Here is a 27,593-nt window from a genome sequence, read left to right on the forward strand (position 1 = left end):
TGGCAATACATAGCAAACATCATTAAGTGCATATTTAAGCCAGTTATTCTATTATAAAAACATATCCAGGAAATGATTAGGATGGCCTCAATGATTTATAAGGATGTTCATCACAGAATTATTTATCATGAGAACATTGGTAATAACTTAATTATCTAACCATAATGGATTCTTTAAATAAATTATCCTGCGATCATTCAACAGCATTTTTATTTACATTATTAAAAAAAAATCACAATAGAACAAAATGGTTAATGACATGGAAAAACATTCATGACGTGTAAAATTTTTTAAAAGGAAGGTTACAGAACTCCAAAGGCATCCTAATCGCAGACAGCACTTCCCTGGCTTCCACATCACAGCCACACTAGCATGATGGATGCTGGCTGCCCTGCAGCTCTGCACTGGGTAGGTGCACACACATCTCAGTCTTTTAAAATTCTGAACCCTGAGTAAATACGGTCTCAGATAATGTCTTGAAGCCAGCATAAAAATATCCCCTTTTCCTCTATCTATCTCTTTAAACTCTTGCAAAGAGTGCCCTGAAAAAAAGTAAAGCAACTTGTTTTATATTGTTTTTTGAGCCAAGTATCTATCAAATTTACATAAAAGGCTCCAATGAATAGTACACCTACACTAAGCACAATAAATTCAGAAGTATGGGGGTAAATTTTTGAACAGTAATTTCAGCAAATTCAAAACTGATGGCATCAAAATAATTCTTAAAAGTGTTGAGAATATATTTAGGAGTCTCTGTATTTCCATTCTCTTCGAAGCAAGCATGTTTGTGTTTCCTTCTGTATTAGTCACAGGAAAGGTAACCTTTCCTTTGCTTTATTCGGTCTCTAGCAATGGAACAGGACTTCTTAATATGATGCTTTGTGGAAATTAGGATTAAGTCAGGTTCAGTGTGTGCTAACTAGATTTTTAGCTGCCATCTAGGAGTCCAGTCAGTAATCTAGAGGAGCACTCATAATTTGAGGGATACAAATCCTATAGAAGTTTCTGTCATAAGCTGATTGGTCAAGGGAAGCTATTTCTTGCAGTTTTTCCAGCTAAATCTCAAACAGAGAAAATAACTCCAGAAAAATATATATACATAAAAAAAATTTCTACCCCACTTGTTAAAAGCAAGGATGGCCCAAGTTGTACCTCAGACCCAACAAGTCAAAATCTATGGGCCAGGAAGCTTTTGGAAAAGTTCCTTGGAAACTGCAACCGAACCCCTTTGTTAAGATCTAAAGGTTCCTTCAAAGATAAGGATAATAAGGACACGGATCAGACCCCGTCACCCAGAGACATTAAGGAATCTTCATGTTCAAGGCACTATGCTGGCTCATTACGTGGATCATCTCGTGTGATCCACACACGATGGATGTGTGAGAACAACCATGGTAACAGCGATAACAGCCGACGCTGAGTAACCAACATACATGGCATTTTCTACGTGTCAGGCTCTGTTTCACCGTTTTATTAACTTTAAAATTCTGGAGTTCCCGTCGTGGCGCAGTGGTTAACGAATCCGACTAGGAACCATGAGGTTGTGGGTTCGATCCCTGCCCTTGCTCAGTGGGTTAACGATCCGGCGTTGCCGTGAGCTGTGGTGTAGGTTGCAGACGCGGCTCGGATCCCGCGTTGCTGTGGCTCTGGTGTAGGCCGGTGGCTACAGCTCTGATTCGACCCCTAGCCTGGGAACCTCCATATGCCGCGGGAGCGGCCCAAGAAATAGCAACAACAACAACAAAAAGACAAAAGACAATAATAATAATAATAATAATAAAATTCTCACAACCACCCTTTGAGAGAGAGAGAAAGAGAGGCTGAGGGTGCTGGAGAGACTGATTCCAACTTTATTTTCTGGAAAGGAAGATAAAACACAGAAAAGCTAAATGACTTGCCTAAGGTCCTATCACTGGTAAATGGCAAAATCAAGATTGTTTGAATTCACACAGTCTAATTCTAGACTAGCATGAACTCTCTTAGCCACTAAAACTCTTCAGAAAAAGCAATTTGAATTCCCTTGCTTTACATGGAAAATGCAATGTTGTGCCTCTTTTGATGCTGTGTAACAGTACCTTTGCCACATGACAGCCATTCAATTCATGATTCATGAGTTGAATTGCAAAAAAAAGAAAAGAAAAAAAAGGTGAAATTTTTATTAGAAAATACCCAATCTAGAAAATTGGTTGACTCTTCAATTTAATTTTTATGGCTGCACCCATGGCACATGGAAGCTCTGGGGCCAGAGATTGAATCTGAACCACAGCTGTGGCAACACTGGATCCTCTGATCCACTGCACTGGGCCAGGAATCGAATGCACACCTCCACAGTGACCCAAGCCACTGCAGTCGGATTCTTAATCTGTGGTGCCACAGGGGGAACTCCTTCAATTTAATTTTTAAGGGGTTACTATGCCTGTTTAAATGTAATATAAAAAATACATATTTGAGTATAAAACATTAGGCTTAGTAAATATATAATTTCAATGCTTTTGGTACGGAAACTAAATTTTGAATCAAAATCAAAACTAACTATGTTAATTTGCATTAAAACGAACCAACTCATCTTTTCTCAAAACTACAAAATGAGTTCCCGTCATGGCACAGTGGTTAATGAATCCAACTTTAGGAACCATAAGGTTGCAGGTTCAATCCCTGGCTTCGCTCAGTGGGTTAAGGATCTGGCATTGCCATGAAGTGGGGTATAGGTTGCAGATGCGGCTCGGATCCCGCATTGCTGTGGCTGTGGCAGCTCAGATCCCACATTGCTGTGGCTCTCGCGTAGGCTGGTGGCTACAGCTCCCATTAGACCCCTAGCCTGGGAACCTCCATATGCCATGGGTGCGGCCCTGGAAAAGACAAAAAAAAAAAAAAGCACCCAATATACAGCTGAAACTAGAACAAAGTCCTTGTTCTCTTAAAATTAAACAGCCGGAACTCAAATATTAAAATAGTTTTGAAAAGAAGATATTTCATTTTGTTTAAACTTATGGGAAAAAACAAGAACGCTCCCACCTCACAACAGTAGCAGCAATAGAATATCTATTGTAGATGATATTTCCTAATTTGTAAAATAAAGTGGTTGAATCGAATGGTTTCCAACATATCCTCAGGCTCCAGGATTCTATAGTGCATGCCTTAAAGGATACTATTAGAAATTTAACTTAAAGATTAGATTTCTTAGAAAAAATGAAATGTACACAAAGATAATTTAGAATAAAACAATACCTACTACTTTGTTAATGTGATTTCTCTTTCTATACTTTGGATAATGCATAGCTCCTTTTGTCCAGGATAATTCCTAAAACTACCTGGAATTAAGTGTAAAAAGACATTAAATCTGGAATCATAAAACCTACATTTAGTTCAAGTTGTACCACATACTAGTTGAGAATTATTAACATATTTCTTAACCTGCCAATTTACAAAATCTGTTTCTCCATTTGTTAAATGGAAATAGTTACAATTTCTTTCCTACCCAGTTCTAAAGGAAAAATAATAATATAATTAATACCATATATTTTAATGATGAAATATGTGAGAAAATATACTATAAACTCTAAAATACTCTAAAAAGGAAAGGAAATTTCATCAGTAGTAATGACTTTTTTTCAGTCATGGGAGCTTGCAGTTATTTTATTGCTGTGTTTGACTACTTTTCTTTCAGTTTTCTTAAAGCAAAAGTAAAATAATCTATTGTGGAAACAGTTCAGTGCGTTCTTCTATTTGATGTTTTTCCAAAACTCTTGCTTAAGCTTTATCTAGCCATGCTTTCATATCAGCCTATTATTTATTAAGCATTAAGAGGTTCTGTCTGCTTTTATAAGTGAGCTTTGTTATAAATTAATCTTCTGGAATTCCACAGAACTGAACAAACTAGAAGAAAAATGAGAAGAAACCCTCTGATGCACTTCATGGGCTTTCCAATTTCAATTATTTGTACTCATTTACCCTGCTCAGAAATGAAATAAACTTTGTGAAACCGAGGAAGCTACCATAGCATGAAACTTTCTATATTCTTCTATCTCTATGGTAGGAGTTCTACTAATTGCTTATTTTGGAGGGCTAAAGATAAACTACCAAATATAAGAAGAAAATAATGGACATGAAGAACAGACTTGTGGTTGCCAAGAGGGAGGGGGACGGAGTAGGAGGGACTGGGAGTTTGGGGTTAACAGATGCAGCCTTTGGAATGGATAAGCAATGGGATCCTGCTGTATAGCACTGGGAACTATGTCTGGTCACTTGAGATGGAACATGATAATGTGAGAAAAAAGAATGTATACATGTATGTGTGATTGGATCACCTTGCTGGGCAGCAGCAAATTGACAGAACACTGTAAATTGGCTATAATGGAAAAACAAAAATTATTTAAAAAAATGCACTAAGAGAGAACGGCAGTGCGCCCAGTCACTAGTAAGAGGGAGTGGATCATGCCTGGACACTTTAATACCTAGCAATGCATCCCACTTGGAAATTTCCTCTTGAAATTTAATACATGTTGTCCCTAGATAAACACAAGTGATCAATATTTAAGTCACAAATATTCAAATTTGGATTCTCTGACAATAAAGGAGACCCTTTATCCATACCCATAATGCTAGTCCAGCTCTGTCAGAATGGCTAATTTGCCCCTCATCAGTAGATTACATATCTAGACTTAAGCAAATACTGATATCTTGGCAGTTAAAAACTATTTAAATGCAATCCTATAAGATGGTTTCAATTATTTTGTAGTTAATTAAGAAAGCATTACATCATATCTAATTATACTGCTTTTAACTCAAAGTCACTGATAGCATGAGTGTTCTGATTAACAAAATGTTAATTTAGATGACTTTAAAAATAATTTTGAGATACACATTTAGTTGGGGAGCTGCAGCAAAACAGAGATCAGGGGGTCATGTAAACAACACTGCTGCTTTCGAAAGCCGTTAAGAAAATATCTGATGACAAGTAGGGAGGGAGACACTGTTCTCGCTTGATCCACCAGACTTTGAGCTGTAATCTCAGTTCCTTGAGAAAGCACAGAAACAGAGCAACAGCAAAGAAAGTCATCCGCAAGTCATCCGCCCAGGTGTCCACACAGCCCTGAGGTAACACGTCCAGGTCATCGTGGGAAACGTGTAAGATGCAGGCAAAGCCTTCTGCTTTTGGCATCTTTTTCCATAAATAATTCAGGCTTCACAAATTTTTGAACTAAATCAAACCAAGTGTTTCTCATGTAACGGTGCTTACCTGATTAACTGGAGTTCTACCTCCAAGCGAGAGACCATGACTCACCTTTCCTATGGTTCAATATGGGTGTGATTTCATTACGGAGAGAAACTGAGGGATTCTGAGAACTGACTTTCAGACACCTACATCTCAACACTTAGAGCATGACAAAATAAAGTTCCATTGCCCTAGAACACTTGAGGATTTAATTATTCAAAGAATGAAAAATTTGTCACCTGAAAAAAAAAAGATGGGGAGATTTGGGGGAATAAAAAATATAAACTTTAACTACATGTGGGTACATCATTTTGAAGATACCCCATACCATTCTGTGTCATCTTAAGCAACACATAATCAGGAGTTCCCGTCGTGGCTCAGGGGTTAACAAATCTGACTAGCATCCATGAGGACGCAGGTTCAATCCCTGGCCTTGCTCAGTGGGCTAAGGATCCAGCATTGCTGTGAGCTGTGGTGTAGGTCAAAAACATGGCTCAGATCCCGCATTGCTGTGCTGTGGTGTGGGCCAGCAGCTGCAGCCCCAATTCGACCTCTAGCCTGGGAACCTCCATATGCCATGAGTGGGGTAAAAAAGAAAAAAAAGAAAGAAGGAAAGAAACAGATAAACCACCTTAATTACCTTTAAATAAAGGGGACCCACACATGTAGATGAAATGTATGCAAACTTGCTTCATCGGTGAATCTGAAAATCTGTCCAGAGACTTGGTGCCTTTGTGATCATATACCCTTGCTTTTTTGATACCAGAAGCCTCCACATAGCTCTCTGTTGTCTACAGGCAAAAGAACACACACTCACACACACACACACACACACACACACACACACACACACACACACACAGAGCAAGACTTCTGTAGACATCATACATCAATCCAGATTGCTAGGTGGAAACTTCTGGGCTCTATTTTTCACTGAGGACTCCCAGGCAGCTGCTCTGATACCATAGAAGACAAGGTTTTTCAGGAATGACTCTGAGATCTACAGCCTTTTGAAAGCCTGAGTGCTCCAGAGGCCTATGCTAAGGATAGTCAGAGTTTCACTGTAAAGATGAGTCAGTAGTCACCAAAATGTGTATACATATCACGTAGAGAGAAGAAGACAACCAACTGGGGTGCAAGAAGAGAATAGAAGAAAGAACAAGATTGCGCTCTACTAATATTTAATACGGAATTTTACCATGCATATATGTATAGTTTTTAAATGAATATATGCATACACATGTGTTGTAAATATTTTTACTAATAGAACTACATGATCAAAAAATTTTGGAGGTGATCAAAGCCATGTAAGCTAAAGTGAGTTTTATGTGTATATATATATATATATATATATATATATATACACACATATAGGCAAATAAAGTTATACTACTTAAGTCAAAAAATTTTAAATGCTTAAATCATGAGGAATTCAATTTCTAACAGCAATTTCATAGTTTTCTCATTTTTCCATAATGGTTCATCTCTCAATCTGCTTCATAAAAAGCTGCTTTCACCAGATCCTCAATTCATAAATATTTTATGAAAACTGGCACTAAGGAAAAGAACAGCACTTATAAAACATAAATTTATTCAGCCTTTAATACAAATATTTAGTGATGAAATATCCCAAGATAATCAGATAACAATGAAAACAAGTTAAATTCCATTTTTAAAATCATTTACATTCACCTTTGCTTTTCCTGTGCTCTATTAGAAGAAAAATTATTTTTGTAGTCATTAATATTTTAAAGGAACTGAGCAATCAAAACCAAATCTGGAAAAATTAGCATCTACCATAAGGTGATTTTAGGTCATCAGGGCAATTTCAATGCTGCTAATTATAACTCCAAGTAAGCAGCACTTATGTTGCAGTTTCCTGTCCAAATTTTATGGAATGCATGACCAAAAAGAAATATTTAAAATGCAAAAAACACCAGTGAATGTGTAAATAGATTAAGGGAGGAGAAAAGCATATTTTAACTCTAAGAGCTGTAAATTCCAAGTGCCTGTTTTCATTCCTCCCTACTTTTCAAAACATACAGGATAAAACCACAAGAGGAGAATATTTCCAGTTGTGTCATACATAAGCTATTTTCCTATGGACAGAAGATACATGAACATAGGCAAAGAAAGACAAAGTATCACAGAGGAAAAAAATCTGAAAAAAGACTGAATTTCCATATAATTTGTAAAAATAGAGATCCTAAAGAAGAATAAAAAAAGAGGATGAAATATTAACAGACCCTGGTTTTCAAAATGCAAGTATGGATTTAAAAGTCATGTCTCTCAACATTTTTTCTCTTTCATTTCAGTCTTTAAATATATTTACAATCGACTGCCTCTATATTTTTATGAAGAAACACTGAAACTTACTGCATTTCCTTCCTAAGAAACTAAATTTAGAGAATGTAGGAGGTATAAGGAATGACAGTCATGATAGGATTTAAAATTTAAAGGGAAAAGAATCTATAGTGGTTTAAAGCAAATAAACACCAAACTTACTTTTTAAGTATAACATGGAGATGACTGATCATTAAATACAATTAAATACTTTCAGTTGGCACAGAAATTTTACTTATGTCAGTATTTGAGATGGCAATTGTTCATACGTAATTCCATAACTAAAACTTTTATTTCTGTTACATGAGGTAATACGGTTCAGTAATTAAGGTCAGTTTTCAAAATACAGCCAAGCAAATAAAATATATCTGTTACTAGATGATTTATTTCATAGTAATTTTGCCACCTCTTATTTTAGATTTCCGGCTCGTCCGCCAAATTTCATATATCACTGCCTAATATTGACACCTGCTGGAAAGTACTGGAATTGCATATTTTTCATTTCATTATCTGGACAGTTGTTAATTTTGCTTTTGAGAAAAGATATGTGAAAGATTAACATCTTAACTGAGAATAATACAGGTTTTAATTTTCAAAGAGAAAAAAAGCAACATTTATTCTAAACATTTAAATTATAATGGTTTTTTAGGAAATTATAAATCTCAAGAACTCTGCCCAAAGAGTATTTCTGTTGGGAATTAACTTATCCAATGACTTCATTAAATTAACTTGTGCTAATCTGAGGTATAATCATGAAACTAATTAAGCAACTTTTCCCAGTATTTGAATGTCTGCTTTTTATCTCAGGCTATCATAATACCTTGGTCATATGACTTGAGGAAAATACCTAATTCTGTGAATGTATGCATACAAATGGATCAGAAAAATCAACCACCTAATAAACCAGGATGTTTTATATATTCAGACTTGTAGATAAAAAGATAAAATAATATACATTAGTAAATAAGCTTTTCTTCTCTATTATTATGAAAACCTGTTCATAAAATACACAAAGGTTTTACCAGAATGAATTTATTCTCTGAAGTGAACCAAAACACAACACATTAAAATAAATAATTTATGAATTCTTACAATTGAATAAACGACTGAGTTGTTTTAAGTTTTAATTCACCTCTTATGCAAATGAAAACACTTCTAAGTATTTCTGCAAAGGACGCTCACTACTTCAATTTGTCTCCCAAAACTTAAAAAAAAAAAAAAATTCCGGACAGAAATACATTTAATTGGCCAAAATGTAAGAAATAACGATAAATGATAAAGTTAATAGGGTTCCGCTTTCCCCCTCTGATCCACTGCCATGTAATATGCATGACACAGGTGCTGGAACCTGTCACATCTTACAACATCAGAAAAACAACATTGTTCTAGAGACAGTTGCTCCAATTACAAATGAGTTTGGGCAGCTTACAGGGCAACAAGATACCTTTTTGGGAATGGTACTAAAAACAAGATATGAAGAATATTGTACTGCGGTGCTCTATAAATTGCTTTTGCATTCTGGTTATAATTCTTCTCTTTCCTTTCTTATCAAATCACTCCAATTTCTGACAAAAGTAATGAGACAACATGAACATAGTTTAGTAAAACAGAACTATGATTAAAAAATATACTAGCTAACTTTAAAAAAAAATACAGGACTCTCTTTCCATGGTTTATGTTTAGGATGACGTAGTATTTGCAATTGGCAACTGTCAAACAAGTTGCCTTCTGAAAGTGTACTTAATCCACCTGTCCAAATAAAATTCAGTTCTTCACGCTTAATTACAATATGTGAAGAAGATTCAAGAATATGGGGGATATTTTGCCATGAGATAAGGTCCGGTAGTTTCCGAAATGTGTGTTAATTTTTTTAACTGGTAAACAACTATAGAGAGATAGACAGTTTTCAAGTAATCTACTGAAAGATTAAACTCTGAAATTTACGTAAGATTAATTTGTCATTTAATATGAAGACCACAAAGTATCTCAGAGGTAACAGGTCTTAAGGAATGTAGTTTTGCTATATTTTCTCCAAACAGTTCAATAATCCTCCTCAAAAAACAAGACTTTTCTCAATTGCAAAATAAAATAGGCACTAAAAAAACAGTCCTTGTTCCTGATTCATAAGCAAAATGTAATAAAGTAATTCACTTTAACAGCTTTTATACATTCACTCACTAAGAAAGGGAATCTTTCCTTGATAAGAACCCTGAAAGATTAGATTTTAGAGCCTGAGAAACAGTAGAATTGCCAGACACCAGAGATCCTCATTTTCAATCACTCAGTTACCTTACAGAGCTTCTGATACCGAGGAGAAGAAACTGCCATCCTTTGTAAACGATGTAGCAAAACCACAACTTTCTGCAGAGACGTTCTCACCACAGCCATCATTTTAAGTTTACCACACTTCTGCAGACACCTCAGAATTTGCATTATAAATGAAGAGCAATGATCATTTCCTCCCGGTCACTGGACAATGATTTGCCAGTTCTCTGAGCATGCTCGTTTCCAGGAAAGCATTTGAAAGATACAGGGGGGCTTAGGTGCTAGGCAAGAGGAGGCTGGTATTCCTTCAACTTCTTCTCAATTTAAAAAACAGACACAAACGCCACTCAGAAAGCCCCCAGCAGATGCTCGCGGCCAGGACTTGCTCAGCCCGGCTCGGCCAGACAATGAAGCAAGTTGTTGGGCAGCCAAACGCTGCCTGCTGCTGGAGAGGAGTGCGCTCGGTAGCCAAAAAGGATATTAAGTGAAACATTAAAGCTGCAGATACAAAGCAGGCATCTCCTGGGAACAGAGATTCAACACATCACCAAGATGCATGCCTTGTAGCGAGTTCCTATTAAGAGACCCAGGGGCATTCACTCTCTCACTCTAAAGAGGGATGCGCTCGCTGCTGGGCTAAATGCAGCTCTGGCTGTGTTCTGTGGGATGAGTGAAGAGAGCCCATTACAAATCCTGAGCAGAACAGAAGGGTACCTGACTCTAATGGTATCAGCCCAGACGTTAAGTACTAATAAATCACCACCACATCCCTCTCAGAACAAGATGATCCAAAACAAAACAAAAAATACCTGCAGGGGGTATGCGGCTTTTACCCAAGATACCCTACGAGCAGAGTCCTCGTCCACAGGCTCCCAGAAGCCTGCCTAGGAGGAAAGCCATCAGAAATCGAATTTCAAGTATTAGGTTAGGACTCCTCTCATTAAATAGTAAAGTTAATTTTCAAAAAGTCTGTAAGTGACTACTAACATTCCAAATTACCACATTTCTTCTTAGACAGCACCTTCATGATCTCATTTTTTTTTTTTTTTTTGCCACAAAGCGGTTTTAATTTTATGAGTAAGAAACAGAAGATAGGTAGATAGATAGACAGACAGACAGACAGACAGGAAAACCCAGTAGAGAATTCTAGGGTCATGTTTATGTCTACATATTTCAGATGCATTTTATACTTCAGCTTGAATACCATTATAAATATCAACTGTGGCAAGAACCGCTGGGAAATAAGCAAAATCACCCAGAATGATTAAATGACTGGGTCAAAGGGCAAAGTCAGAAAAAGAACCCAGCCATTTCCCACTATCAGTGTCCTGCTCAAATTAATAACCTGGGTAAGTCTGCCTTTTCACCTTTCTCTGCTATTGTCATGATTCTTTAAAAGAAATGCAACATTTTAAAACACTTTTACTTATCTGCCTTTCCAGCCCTTCATATTAGCATGATTTAAAGCCCTGAATTGGTCTTATGGGGTTGTGTTTATCCAACAGTGTTTCTGTGGGCTTCTGCTCATCTATTTTTTTCCTGCAGCTCTATACTGAGAACCTATACTGCCTCCCTCTGGATAGGCTAACAATGTCAAAATACCCATAAAAAGTCACAATCAAAGGAGATTACCAATGAGTGCTGTGATTAAAAATAGTAATCTAACAGGCAAATGTATAGAAACAGGAAGCAGATTAGTGATTACTTAGGGGTTGGAGAAATGGCAACAGGGGATTGATAGCCAATAGGTACAGGTTTCTTTTTGAGGTGATGGAAATGTTTTAATTTGATTATGATGATGGTTGCACGACTCTGTGACTACGATAAAAACAACTAAACTATACAACTTAAATGGGCAGATTGAATGCTATGTGATAGGTCAATAAAGCTGTAATCAAAAATAAATAAAGTTGTAATTCTGGTCCCTGAACCAGCAGGTGAAGTTTCCTATGGTACAGGTAATACCCCCTAAACATCATGCTGGGTATGGGGCTGGATATAGGGGAAGATCTGAAACAACCTGAACAATCAAAGTCTATACCTACGGAAAAGAGGATAAAAATTAGGCTGAAAGAGAACATATGAAAACATAGTAATCCCATGATAAGCACAAATTATGAGAGCAAAAACAGCAACTCTAGAAAGGCAACAGAGCCGTGGAATTTTACCCACAAAAGAATCAAAGCATGTTAATTAACTGGCACTGGATAAAATTTAAACCTTCTATTTTGAAATATAATTAAAATGATAATAGTATCCTAGAATATGGGCATGAAATTCAGAATAAGTGCACTTGAATTAACAAACTGATTAGGAAGTCAATAATAAACTTTCACTCAAAAGCAAACAAAAAGAAAAGACAGATACTTTTTGCATCTTTGGCCAAAATTTCTCATTTCAATATGGATCCACAGTGACAAGTGCATACCAGCCATCTCCTCCTGACTGTTACTCAAATGCCTCATTTCAACATAGTCAACATGGAATTTACCATCACATCACACTCCCCACTAACTTGCACTGCTGCCCTGACTCTTTCTTTCTCTGAGTTGCCTGTCTCAGACTCTAACATCACCTGGCAATCTTCAAAATCTTCTTTGTCAGTACCCAACCCCCCCACCCTTGGTCTACCCATTACTATCACGTTATTAGGTCTATTCCCCTGTCACTGCCTCACTTCTAGTCATTATCACCTCTGACCAGATGGCTACAGAGTACCCAACAGACTCCTTGGCTGTCAGTCTTGGCCAGTTCAAACCCATTCCGGTAAAATACAAGTCTCCTAAGTGGGCATCACCCTCTTAATATTCTTTAAAGATTCTCCCCATTGCCACCAAGTTAAAATACTAAATATTCAGCACGTCATACAAGAGCCTCTATGATCTGGACCGCTTAGCTCTCCAGGAGCTTTTGTCTCCAAAACATCAGCTGTTTTCTTGCCGGCAGTCCTCTGCCGAGGAGAAAAACCTAAGAGCCTTGCAGCAGGGCAATGAAACATAAATACATCAATCCAAGTGATGATCCATCTTTACCAGAAATGGCATGCATCATAGCATACTCCCAGAAACACACTCATTTTTCATTGTGCTTCCAAACTATCCTTTATCAAAATGTACCCAAATTCACCTTAAACCAAATTCAGAGTCAACTTCTTCATCTTTGTGAAATATTCCCATGGCCCTATATCCAGCTGTCTTAAGACATGAATCAAGTATAACCAGTGAATACGTCATGTAAGCAGTTCTCCCTACACCCCTTTTACACGGAGCACACATCCGCCGAGGTCCTTACTCCATCGCTCTCAGCGCACACACAAACTGTCCACCAGCACCACCACCATGCCACCGGCACACTCACTTTAGAATTTCAGGTGCTTTAGTGCATTCATTTTCTTCAGTACATTTCTTTCCACTTCCAAATAAGTTTTTATTTTCACTGTCTGTTCACTCACACCCAAGGAGAGTTATTTATACAAAAACCCCAAAGAAAACTGAAATTCTCTTGCCTCAGAAATAATCAGTAAAAAGTACTAAGTCTCTAACAAGCATCTACCTATAACATGCCAAAAACAAAGCCATGGATTTTTTTTTTTTTTAAAGAGAATGTTTTTAAATTAAGAGCATTTAACAAAGGGGCAAGGAAGTGAAAAATCACACAAACTACCATCATATGAAACATCCAAAACATAAACACACGCATGCGTTTATCTTGAGGTAAAGACATTTTCATAGGCTTTTAATAAATGCCCTCTTTAATACTTCTTATGAGCCAAAATGACTATTTTAGCAACATCAGTTTTAAGAAGCATTTACCATTCATCTTGTAAGGTATTTTAGTCAGCAACCTTTCTTTCTTGATGTTGCTTGCCATAAGACAAGTAATCCTGTGCTTAGTTATTTTTATTCAGAAAGATTTTAAACATCTCTATTTACATGTATTTCTTCCACAGTTTGAATATTCATTAAATATTAAGAAGAGTTTCTGGCTGTGGTAGAATATATCCCGAGATAAAAACGTGTCAAAAGACAATGTTAAACTCTAAGACAGGTCTGCCTTTTGCTGGTACTCATCACCAAAGTTTGCTCATTGTGTACAACTGCCACCTTCTCAAGTTCATAGCTTGGGTATCTTTTGAGCTTAATATCATTATGTAATTGGGAATCTGTGAGCTTAATAGGTCAGACCTATAGTTGTTTAAGTCATAAAAAAATAATATATTCTAGAGCCCTCTGTTGTCCTCAAAAAATGAGATGATAGCTAAGTATTTTATCACTTAACATTTATGGTGACCTCATGAGACTCCAGAGGGTAAGACAAAAAAAAGACAAATAAGAACAGATTTATCTTCGATACTTGCCTGCTCACTCTCATTATCAAGTCACGAGTATATTATACAATGAATCAATGAATAAGAAATCAGAAATGTAAGTAAACATAGATTTTTGTTAAATGAATTTTGAGAGTCAATGACAACACACCCTAAGAGTCTTTATCCATGAGAATAAGGTATTAATAAGTCTATTCCAAAGAGGGTCTTTTAAAAAAAATTATAATTGTTCAATGATAATTTCAAACTTAGAGAAAATCTGTAAAAATAAGAATAGTTCTAAGAAAGCTTCTGAAACCCTTCTCCAGACCCACATATCTGTTAACATTTTGATGTTTCAAGGGTTCCTAGAATTCAAAAAAGGTCATCATACTGAATTGCATAATGGCGAAGTTTTAGGGTCCAAGGGCAGCGATGAATATTTATTAAGAATTTCCACGCAGAGCACTGGATAGGCAACAGTATGGAATAATGTAATCTCTGCCCTTGAAGAACCATGTGGTCAACTAGGAGAGGAGGAGGCAGGAGTCAGATGACAGTGGATCATGAGTTCACAAGAATATCAGAAATAATAACTGTCAAAATACTGTGAGAATGACATGGCGTAAAGAAGTAATCAGACGTAAAACTGTGGTAAATAAGACTTCTCCACTGAAATTGGTTTTAAACCAAGTTCTGAGTGGGAAGGCCCGTGATTGGCAAGAGTAGGTCATCCTGCACGAAGGGAATGGGAGTTTCAAGGGCACCGAAGCAGTTGTCCTTGGCAGCAGAAAAGAAAGATTCAGACATGCTTCATCAGATGCCTCATACATTTTTTTAAAGGAAAGAATCTGTGTTATCACATTTCACGTGGAAGAAAATCTGAACCTCAGGCTCCACTCACAATCACAGTTATCTAGCTAAAGACATAAAGGTAATAACCTCAAGCCCAATATTCTTAGTTGTAAACTAAGCCATAGAGCCTTCGCAGCTCTTATATTTATAATAAATGGAGAAAGAAACAACTTCTTATTAAGAAGAAATGTCCTCATCATTCAGGCTTCAATAAGGCTAACTAATAGGGCTTAAAACGACAGAAAATAGAATAACTCTGAGCCCCTAAGTCTAAATAAACAATTATACCTCCATAAAACGAGGTGTTTTTCCTCAATTATTAAGTAAAAGTACTTTATAGATCTTATTTCCAGAAAGCAATTCTTCATAGGGGAGCATGGATTCCCTAAAAGGATAGGGTGACAACCTCACCTTTGGATGGTAATAAATTCTGCACATAGATAGGTCAAAAGAGCACAGCAAAAATTCGAATGCAAGATGCAATTTCCCATGCACTTGCCTGCATCTGCTGCGTGAGTTCCCTGGCCAGGATACTGTCCTGAAGAGCATCTTCCCGCTGAGAGGCATCCGCAAGCACATTAACCGTGGTCTCTGCTTCTTGTAGCCACTTTAGGAAGTTCTCCAGATCCCTGCGAGAGGCCTGCACTGTCCTCAGATCAGCCTCCAAGGCACTCTGTCTGTCAGCAATGCTGCAAATAACAACACGACAGGCATGTCTCCATTACTTAGAGTGTGACAGTCCATGTCATGTCCACCCTAAGGGAAAATTAGCAGACAGCCTCCAAGGAACCTTTATTTATTTAAGTCCCTGATGGAACTCGGAGATTTATTTATATGTGCATCTTGAATAATCCCGAATAGAGGGGTAATGTGAATTTTGAGAAGGAGAGGGAGAGAAATAGAGTATTAACAAAATTACATCCCATATCATAAAATAATTATGACATCTTACGACTCATAACTGTAGGTTAAGTTACTCCTCATACATTTTATTTTAATACCTTAGTATCATTCCTGAAACGTAAAAGGCAGTATCAATAAATACTCATACACGTGACTACATGAATTCTAGGAAGAAGTAAAAACTGAGGAATTGTTTCAGATATAATATAAAGGACTTAACGGTCTATACTTTAAACACTTCAGATCAATATAAACTGGTTCTTTAAGCTGATATTATAATGCTACATTTGGAAGACACTGAACAATCAAGTTTTTATAAAGCATTCATTAAATCTACATCAACATTAAAACATGGAACTAGGCTGGCGTTGAATGATTTAAGAGATACACATGCCTGTAAATCCAACCTTTAAAACTTCACACATCTTAAAGCTCCATAAAAAGAAAAAATAATTTTAAAAAAGATATATGCACACTATGATATACGGAATGGATGGTCAATGGGGACCTACTGCATAGCACAGGGAACTCCACTCAATATTCTGGGAAAAGAATCTGAAAAAGAATGGATATGTGTACATGCATAACTGAATCACTTTGTTGTAAAGCAGAAATTAACACAACATTGTAAATCAATTATACTTCAATAAAACCTTAAGTTTTTTTTTTTTTTTTAAAGAAAGACTGGGGAGTTCCCAGTGGGTAGTGAACCCAACCAGTGGCCCTGAGGATGAGGGTTTGATCCCTGGCCTCGATCAGTAGGTTAAGGATCTGGCATTGCTATGAGCTGTGGTGAAGGTCGCAGACATGGCTTGGATCTAGCATTGCTGTGGCTGTGGTGTAGGCTGGCACCTGCAGCTACAACTGGACCCCTAGCCGGGGAACTTCCATATGCCACATGTGCACCTCTAAAAAGCAAAAAATAAAATAAAATAAGAAATAAAAAAGGAAAAGAAAAGAAAGAAACACTGAAAAAAAAAGGAATGGGGAAAAAAGTGAGTACCAACTATTTCACTCCTTGACATTTAAACCAAATAGAACCGAAGATACATGTCTACCCAAAATTTTGTACACAAAGTTTATAGCAGCATTACTTAGATGAGACAAATAGTAGAATCAACCCAAGTATTCATCAATTGAGCGAGGAATTGCTAAACAAAATGTGGTATACTCATTGATGAAGTACCGATGTATGCTTAACATGGATGGACCTTGAAAATTTTATGTCAAGTGAAAGAAACCACACACGAAAGGCCACATATAGTGTGATTCTATTTATATGAAATACTTTTTAAAAAGCACATCCATAGAAGGAGAAAGTAGGAGTTCCTGTCATGGCTCAGTGGTAAACAAATCTGACTAGCATCCCTGAGGATGCTCACTCAGCAGGTTACTGTGAGCTGTGGTGTAGATCGCAGACATGGCTCGGGTCCTGCACTGCTGTGGCTGTGGCTGAGGGGCTGGCAGCTGCAGCTCCAATTTGACCCCTAGCCTGGGAACCTCCACATGCCCTGGGTGTGGCCCTAAAAAGAAAGAAAAAAAGAAAAAAAAAGAAAAAGTAGATTAATTGTTGACTTTGGACTGGAAGGTAGAGGAAAATTTGGACTTCGAGCTAATGGGTAATGGGTTTCTTTGGGGGGTAATAAAATATTCCGAAATTAAGAGTGTGGTGATGGTTGCACAACAGGGAAAATGTACTGAAAACCACTTAGCTGTATACTTTAAAAGTGAATTTCATGGTATATTCACTACATCACAATTTAAACACTGGCACAGGTGATATGACCTCTTTTATATATTTTTTTCTATCTGTCCACCCACTGATCCATCCACTCATCATCATCCATCTTTCTGTCCTTCTATCTGTATCTATAGATAGAGGGAGAAATGTCTGGTACATTAACTTAATATTAAAATGGTTCCAGGTGCTGGGATTTAATGTAGTTTACTATCCTATTTGCACTTCTCTGCATTCTTTGAATTTATAATGAGCAAATATATTTTTACACATCAATAAAAACTTTCTTTTATAAAAATGGGTAAAAGGTTTCAATAGACATACCATCATAGAAGATACATGGATGGCAAACATATGAAAAGATGCTCAGCATCATTAATCATCAGAAAAATGTAAATTCAAACCACAATGGAATATCAGCTCCTATTAGGATGGTTTAAGAAAATGACCATACCAAGTGCTGGTAACAAAGTAAGGTAACTGGAACTCTCATACGTTGCAAGTAGGTGTATGAAATGGTACAGTCTTGCTGAAAAACAGTTCGGCAGCTTCGATAAAGTTTAACCATGCACTTGAGATACAAGCCAGCAGTTCTATTTTACTCTATTCCTAAGTATTTCCCCAAGAAAAATGAAAATATATGTCCACACAAAACCCACATGCAAATGCTTATAGCAGCTTTATTCATAATGGTCCAAAATTGGTAACAATCAAATGTCATCAACTAGTAAATAGAAAAACTGTGGTACATGCCTACAATGGAATACCACTGTGCAATAAAAATTTAAAAACTACTGATAGGAGTTCCTGTCGTGGCGCAGTGGTTAACGAATCTAACTAGGAACCATGAGGTTGCGGGTTCGGTCCCTGCCCTTGCTCAGTGGGTTAACGATCCGGTGTTGCCGTGAGCTGTGGTGTAGGTCGCAGACGTGGCTTGGATCCCGCGTTGCTGTGGCTCTGGTGTAGGTCAGTGGCCACAGCTTCGATTCGACCCCTAGTCTGGGAACCTCCACATGCCACGGGAGCAGCCCAAGAAATGGCAAAAAAAAAAAAAAAAAAAAACCAACTACTGATAGATGCAACAACATGGATGGACTCTCACTTGCATTTTGCTAAGTGAAAGAAGCCAGACACAAAAGATACTATGATCCCATTTATATGACATCCTGGAATGGCATCAATCATATCTCAGCATCTACTTACTGAAAAACCTCCAACAGCGTGTGGCTATCTCAGAAAATATTCAAATTTCTTCTCCTAGAACACAAAGTCCTCCATCACCTATCACTAATCTACTTTTCCATCTCTACCCTCTAGTTCTTTCCAACAATTCAGATCAAAATATGTTCCTTTTTCTCTAGAATATTCTTAATGCTATGTCCACGTAAAAATTTCATACTCAAATAATGTCCTTCTGACAATCTCCACGTATTAGTCCTTTAAGGGTTAAAATGGCCTCCTCCAGAACATCTCAGCCCAATTAGGTTTCCTGGCCTTGAGTTCATAACAGGCCAAAACTCCTTTGTCCAGAAATTAATCACACCTATCCTGGAAAAGCCCTTATTTCACTCTTAAATTTTACTTAAATCTCTGAGTCATAGAGATTTCTTATCTGTCCCCCTGTTTTGTAAATACACTATGGGCAGAGGCACTTTTGTATCTCCATATTTCTCAGAATCTTCGTTTTTGTATTATAATAGTGTTTATAGAATAATGAAGATCTTTTTATATTATGCCTTTAAAATTACCTCCCAAACACCATTTTTCAAGAAGCAACTGAGAGATTTTGTTTTCTACAAAACTCAGTTTGTAAATCTAGAAAGAAGATGATATGAGAAGCATAAAAACAAGAAATCCAATACACAGAGAAGCAAGCAGGCTCCCTTGCTAATGCTGAAAGAGCTCATGGAGTTCCCACTAGGCACAGTGGGTTAAGGATCCTGCATTGCTGCAGCTGTGGCGTAGGTCACAGACGAGGCTTGGATCCAAGCCTTGGCCCAAGAACTTTCACATGCTGTGGGTACGGCCAACAAAGGGAAGGGGGGAAAAAAACCCACTAATGGTGAAAGATCTCAGAAAAGAGGGTAATGACTCCAAAGGAATATTACTCAGCCATAACAAAGAATGAAATAATCCCATTTGCAGCAACATGAATGGACCTAGAAATTATCATACTAAGTGAAGTTAGACAGTGAAAGACAAACATCATATAATATTGCTTATATGTGGAATCTTAAAAAAAAAAAAGGATACAAATGAACTTATTTGCAGAACAGAAACAGACTCAGAGACTTTGAAAAACTTATGGTTACCAAAGGGGACAGGTTGGGGTGGGGGAATGGCCTGGAGGTATGGGATTGGCATATGCACAATTAGGTATATGATTGGCCAATGGGGACCAGTTGTATAGCATAGAGAACTCTATCCAATATTCTGTGATAATTTTTGTGGAAAAAGAATCTGAAAGAGAATGGGTATGTGTATATGTACGACTAAATCACTTCACTATACGGCAGAAATTATGACAACCTTGTGAATCAACTATACATCAACAAAACTTAAATTTTGAGGGATTTTATTTGTTTGGTTTATTTTGTCTTTTTTTAAAATTTTTTTGTTTTTTAGGGCCACACACACAGCATACAGAAGGCTAGGGGTTGAAATGAAGCTAGAGCTGCTGGCCTACACCACAGCCACAGCAATGCAGGATCCAAGTGGCATCTGTGACCTACACTACAGCTCACAGAAATGCCGGATCCTTAATCCACTGAGCAGGGCCAGGGTTAGAACCGGCAACCTCATGGATACTAGCTGCGTTTGTTACCACTGAGCCCCAGAGGGACCTCCTTTTTTTTTTTTTTTTTTTTTTAAAGCTAATGGTGAAAGGTCTCAGAAAAAAGTCCAATGACTCCCAATTGGCTCAAATGAGTGCTGTCTTTATCATTCTAACTGCTACGATTCTTGTTTTAACTTCACAAAGTTAATAAAGAATAGACTCTGATAAAACAAGAAAATAATACAAAAGAAGACAAAAGCAAACAAATAAACTAACAAACAAAAAAATCTCCATGAGATCCTAGGAGGAAAGTACAGAAAATCCCCAGGTTAATGGTTGTGCAGCCTAAAAAAACTGTCTCTAGGAGAGATGCCTACAAGAAAACATTGGAAGTCATAGACTATTTAATGTGACTGACTTTGTAGGAAATTGTACTGTCGGGCCATTGGGAAATTTAGTAAAGATGGGCAACAGGTGCAAAGGAAACTAGGCATATAAAAACAAGGCAATTATTAATTTTAGGTAAAATACAGAAGCAGCAAAATTATAATAAACTTCACTGTTTGCTGTTGATGTTTAGACAGGCACAATAATGTCAACACTGAATATCTGCTTACCTAAAAAATTCAGTGATAAGATGGTACAGTTAATATGAAAAACAATATGGCAGTTGCTCAAAACATTAAAAATAGAATTAACGTATGACCTAGCAAAGGAGAGAAGAAAGTTGCCCCTAGAGAGAGAGATTGTGGTGACTAGAGAGTCACTACATTCTGTTATAAATCTTTTAGAACTTCAAATATTTTTGTAATCATATGTGTGCATGTCTTTAATTTTTAATATTTAGATTTACCTACTAGAATTTGGGTGGTTGGCGGTGATGGTCTTTTTGTCTTCCACTTACCCTTGCCCCTAGTTTTAATCACTAAAACAGCAACTGAAAAAAAATATTAAGAATAGCCAAATAAAGGCTGTACCCCAAAGGTACTAGAATTAAAGGAGTACACACATGACATTAACTGACCATGAATAAATGATTCTAATTTTAAGAACACTCATATAAAGTTTACTAATTATAAAATTTAGTAAAGTAGATTATCTTTAGCACTCATAAAATTTAGTAATTAAAAAATTTAGTGAAGTCAAACACTTTCATTTCATATAATCAGCATCCCTTATTCTTTTTTAAATTACTCAATGAATGTTATTACATTTATAGTTGTACAGCAATCATCACAACCAAATTGTATAGCATTTCTATCCCAAACCCCCAGATCATTCCCCCACCCCCAACCTGTCTCATTTGGAAACCATAAGTTTTTCAAAGTCTGTGACTTAGTATCTGTTCTGCAAAGAAGCCACTGTGTCCTTATTTGAGATTCCACATGAAAGTGACAACATTTGATGTTGGTGTCTCATTGTCTGACTGACTTCACTTAGTGTTTCAAACCTATGTTACCTCATCGCATGGCATCCCACAATATCACTTAGGGTGCCTATCTGCACCCCAACATGACTGCTGTAACAACCCATCACCACAAACGTAGTGGCTTAATGCAACATGAATGTGTTCTCTCCCATTCTTTAGGTTATTTTCTGATGGGGGGGTGTCACTGGACTAAAACCAAGTTGTCAGCAGGCAGGGCTGCGTTCCTTTGAACAGGCTCTAAGGGTCAATCTACATCCCTGACTTCTCCACCCACATTTCTTGGCTCATGGCCTCTTCTTCTATCTTCAAAGCCAACATAACTGGTTGAATCCTCAGGTCACATCTCTCTGAACACCCTTCTCTTTCCTTCCTCCAATTTTAAGGACACATGTGGTGGAACTGGATCCACTCAGATGATCCAAGATAGTCTCCCCATCTTCGGGAATATTCTTCTGTCTTATATCTCCAATTATGACTGAAAGTGACTGTTTTCTTACATGTTTGGCTTCGGAATCATCAGTGAACCTGGTAACTCCAGAGCCTACATACAAGAGCAATTTAACAAGTATTAATTGAATAAACTAATACAAAAGCAGGAATAACACCTCCCTTCCAGCAATATTTTAAGAAGATGAAGTGTACCCACAGAAAAGTACCAAGACACAGTAAGCACCCAATCAATAACGTTTTCTCTAACCTTACATATGAATTTGGTGAAATGCTGGGAAATGCATTTTATTTATAGCATGCAAATGTGCAATTTAATAATAAATGTCCTGGGGAATTCTTTTAATTCATAAATATCTGGTGTCATATTTTTTTCTCATGATCATAATCTTCCACTAAAAATAATGAACATATTGAAAACTAAACCCTATTTACAGTAGTCTAAACTGTCTTCATATTATTATAATAAACATACATTTTAAAATATAGTCACATTTTATATATATATTAATTTATAGTCCTTTTGAAATTGATTTCATATGAAATTTTCAATAGAATATGGCTCAAACCTATCAGTTCTCCATACCACTCATTTAACTATTTTTTGGTTTTTAGAGTATGGTATACTGGACACTTTCAGACACAACAAGAATTTTTTATTTATTTTCAAAGAGTTTCACATCATTTATCATAATACCACATGGCAAAAAACAAACACTAAAATTAAAGGCTCAGGAGTATGAACACACACACTTTATGACACATGCTAATAAATTACCTTCCATGCTATTGGTACACTGCTTTTAGAAGAAAATCACCTAATTTTACTACCTCTGCCATTTACTAGCTATATGCCTTGGGGTAAACCACTTCAAATCTACATTTTTTTTTTTTTCCTGTCCTTAAAGTAAGGAGCCTGGACTATCTGAGTGAGGTGCCCATGTCAGAATCTCTAGGGGTCCTTTTAAAACTACATAATCCATCACAGAGCTTATTAAACCTACTGGAGAGTTCCCCCATTCTCAACCCCTCCCTAGCTTTGCATTCCTCTTCATTGAGAAACACTGCATGTAAATGAAATGTGACTACAGGGAATAGATAGATGAGTGGAGCATAGACAGCAAAGAGGTTAGGAAGTATTAATGTGGGAGATTCACTCTTAAGATCACATCCAGCACTGCACTTACATTAGTCTATGGTTTGCAAAGCAAACTTTCTATCTGGCCATCCATCTCAAGAAAGATCAGAACAGAGCTGGAGGAAGTTCTGAGAAATGTAAATGAGAGACTACAGCAGAAGGAGCACTACCACAGAAAAAGAAATGGTTTTAAGTTGAGGGAATCATGGCTACCAGACAAAGGCAGAGAAGATTTTTTTTTTAATCTTTTTTTTAAATCTTTTTAAACCCACAAATCATAAAGAATAAAGATGGGCTGAAAACCTAAAAGATAAAATATTTGAAGTTTAGAAGGATAATTTTAGCAGAAATAAAAAGTTCTACTTCAAATAGAAGTAACAGACTATAGAGTTCTTTAGTCCAAGAAATGGTGCAGACTGAACGTATAAATAACTTCTCATAAAAGACTTAAGGAATGTGTCGGTGACAAATTTCTAATAGTTTATATTAAAGGAAACCGGGATTTTTAAAATGTAAACTCAGCTTTTAAAGAGATTTCTGTTAAAAGCAACTATGATTTGCTACAGAATAGCTTATAGTCATTTTGCAGCATTACAAAACATGGACACCCACATAACTGACTTTTAAAAATGTGGTTTTAAATGTTAAATAATACCCGATTTTTAAGCTGCAAGATATAACATTGTTTAATCAAACATGCATATGCTTATAATTGGTCAAAAGCATGTCTGAACGCAAAAAGATATCTTTTTGTTTTAGACTTCAATGGAAAAGAGTGACTTTGTAAACACACAGATATGTGTTGCTAAATTTTAATACATTTTAAAGGTGACCTTTACAGTTACATGAGATTTAAATATATTTATCTCTTCTAGAGTGGAAAACAGTAGCATAAGTAGTTTGAGTGACATGTAGAAAACTTACAATGAAGCAATGCTTAAGCTTTCCAATGAGTACCTTCACGAGGTAATTTATCCTGTGGTTTATAAAATATCATTTCACAAGAAATATAGTAAAGCACACTTTGAGGAAATGCAGTGGATTTAATGAAGAATTAGTCACTGCAGATACCCCTAACCTTTTATGGTATTTTGTGACCAGTCTTTATTACATAGAGATTGGGTCATCATCAAGCATTTAAAAATTCACTCCACAGGACTTAAGGAGACTGTTCTAAGCTGCCAAAGCCACACCACTTGGGAAGCTTAAGAGAGGTACCTCCAACCCCGCTGCATAAATATGCAAGACACAGAGCTATTCCCATATGAGGATTTATCTCACCACATCCTAATCCCCTAGTCACTAAGAAATATTCAGTCTTCATTAGCCAACCAACACTAGAGCATAACCCCAACACCTCTCTGCACCTTCCCCAATCTACCACCAAAACCTTCTTCCACTAAGCCTGGAAACCTATTCTTTTTTTTTTTTTTTTTGTCTTTTGTTGTTGTTGTTGTTGTTGCTGCTGCTATTTCTTGGGCCGCTCCCGCGGCATATGGAGGTTCCCAGGCTAGGGGTCAAATCGGAGCTGTAGCCACCAGTCTACGCCAGAGCCACAGCAACGCGGGATCCGAGCCGCGTCTGCAACCTACACCACAGCTCACAGCCACGCCGGATCGTTAACCCACTGAGCAAGGTCAGGGACTGAACCCGCAACCTCATGGTTCCTAGTCGGATTCGTTAACCACTGCGCCACGACGGGAACTCCTGGAAACCTATTCTACAATTAGCCTCCCCTTCAGATCACTTCCTTCACATTATCTTGAATCAAACTGGTTTCCCCAGGGCCTTCAATTTGCCAACTTTTAATAAAGTTTTTTCTTCTCTCAGACCCTATATACCTCGGAGGAGGAGATGGAATAAGAGTCCTCCTCCTTCCCATTGCTACTTCCAAGCCATTGTTCTCTCGTCTTCCAAGCAAAATCCTACTCCTTCAAAGCTAAAGATTTTTTCCATTATGTTCACATACTGACCCTGAGGAGGTCCATGGTAACTGCATATAAGTTGCTCACCACCTCAACAGGTTATTGGAGTCTGAAAAATCCACTTCAATATCTGCTTGCCAAGCCACAGGCTCTAGTGAGGGACCATACCACCACCACCCCTTGCCCTGGGTAAATGGCCATGTTAGACATCATTATGGACTAGAAGCACTCCAAGCTCCACTCCCTTACACACACCTTCCTCTCCCCTGCTCCCTCTCTGTCTTTCATCTGCATTCTTTCTACTTGTCTCCAAGGAGATACACATGGCTAAAGAACACGACAACAGAGCTCTCTTCCCTTTACATTTATTATCGTAAATCGCAAAGAGATACTCATCACTGCCCAGCAGTAAAGCACTAAAGTTTCCCTAGGAATTTCTCTGTCCCACCCATCTATCTTCTGATTTACAACTGACCCTCTCTCTTCAAACATCTCTCGGTCCCACCCGCATCCTCCATGAGAGCATGCCTCATGGATCATAAAGCAAGCAGAAGTCTTCGCACAGGGCATCTTTCATCTTCCCACCACCAAGGCTCCAGCCCACATGCTCCGTACTCATCTTCTCCTTGTCCTTTCTATCACAGTGAAAAAAGCATCCCAGCTCTTATCAAACTTGGTTCTACAGATCTCACCTTCTCATCAATAAAAGGACTCCTTTCCTCTGCCTTTGTCCCCTCAGTCTTGAATCATTACTCTTCTGGATCATTTCCACAAGCATATGCACATGCTTTATTTACCATGTTCCATTTTAAAGGACAGTCGTCCACCTCGCTCTACCCTTCATCACCTTCCAGGTACTACCCAACGTCTCTACCCCTCTTCACAAACGAAGTCTCTAATGATCTTCCCATAAATTGCTTCTACTTTCTCACCTTCATCTCATTCTCTAGCTGCTACTCCATCACTCCCTTGAAATTGTTCTTTTCAAAATCATCAAATTTCCAAGATGTGGAATTCCACAAATGGTGTTGTGTCATCTTTTGGGATTTCTCAACTTAATTAAGCAGAATGGATCGTTCCTTCTTAGAAATATTTCCTCTCTCCATTTCCTCTTAAAGATATTCTCTTCCCTACACTGCTAAGCACCTGAATTCTCTTTCTATTTCACTGGAAGATTTTTCTGAGTCTTTGCTGTCCTCTTCATTACCAAGACCTTAACTCCATTCATCAAGTCTAGACTCTATGGACTCAATCAAACACCCTCTTCTCCATCTTTATTCTTTCCTAGTGAGTTCACTCAATTCCACAGATTTGATCTCCAGTGTAAATGCTTAGAACACCCAGATTCCTCGCTGAGGTCTAGAATGTTTGAGTTCCAGATTCACACATCCAATTACCTATTTGACCTATACATTTAAATACCTAATAGACGTCTCAAATGAACATGTCAAAATCCAGTTCTTAATGTTTTTCTCCCCAACACTCCCACAGGCTTTCCCAGTGAATGGTACTACCACTCATCTTTTCACAAAGTGCCGTCTTAGATTGTTTCTACTCCCCCAAATCATATCTCTAATCCATCAAACATCTTTTCTACTTCCGAAGTATATCTCAAAGCCATCATCTCTCGCTGTCATTGCTGAAACACAATATCCCAGGGTCCCCACCAACTCTCACCTGGACCACACAGTCCCTTCCTTATTGGTCTTCCTAATTTTTCTCTTATATCCCTAAACCCTATTTTTCTCTATATAAGAGAGATTAATATCATAAATTAGTGTCACTCCCCTGCTTACTGACTCCAATAGCTTTCCAATGCACCTGTAACATCCAAACCCTTACTCCATGTGCTATAAAATTCAGCATGATCTTTGCCTCTGCCTCCCTCTTCTACACCTTAAGCCTCCTAATTCATTATATTTCCACCACATTCTATGCTATTTCCTGTCTCATGACTTTTACATTTGCTGTTCCCTCTAGAATTTTTTTTCAGATGGTTCCTCTTAACCTGAATCAGCTCAAATGCTACTTTCTATATTAGCCAAGCTAAATAATTCCCTCTCGTGTAGCAACTCCTTAATTTCCTTTGCCTCCAAAATAATCATCTATAATTATGCATTATTTTCTTTATACTACCTGGCTTTTCCTATGAAAGGTAAGCTTCCCAGGGGGTTAAGCACAGGGCATTGTTTATAGTTAAATCTTAGGGGCTGATTACAGAACTTGACAAGGAGAAAGCTAAATAAATAATCA

The 27,593-nt window shown here is 37.4% G+C and overlaps 1 protein-coding gene across 12 annotated transcripts in view; it reads right to left on the minus strand.

The window, feature by feature from the left end:
* Positions 1 to 27,593, minus strand: part of UTRN (utrophin) — a 537,684-nt gene that overhangs the window by 228,883 nt on the left and 281,208 nt on the right. For 11 of the 12 annotated variants that reach the window (XM_047770002.1, XM_047770001.1, XM_047770005.1 and 8 more), the window contains one exon: positions 15,484 to 15,673. In XM_047770002.1, coding sequence (XP_047625958.1) covers positions 15,484 to 15,673 — 190 coding nt within the window. Of the gene's footprint in view, positions 1 to 9,847; positions 10,545 to 15,483; positions 15,674 to 27,593 lie in introns of those variants that run through there. The other variant, XM_047770011.1, reaches the window with a different exon arrangement.

The sequence above is a fragment of the Phacochoerus africanus genome, chromosome 2 (assembly GCF_016906955.1).
Source record: "Phacochoerus africanus isolate WHEZ1 chromosome 2, ROS_Pafr_v1, whole genome shotgun sequence".
Classification (NCBI taxonomy): Eukaryota; Metazoa; Chordata; class Mammalia; order Artiodactyla; family Suidae; genus Phacochoerus; species Phacochoerus africanus.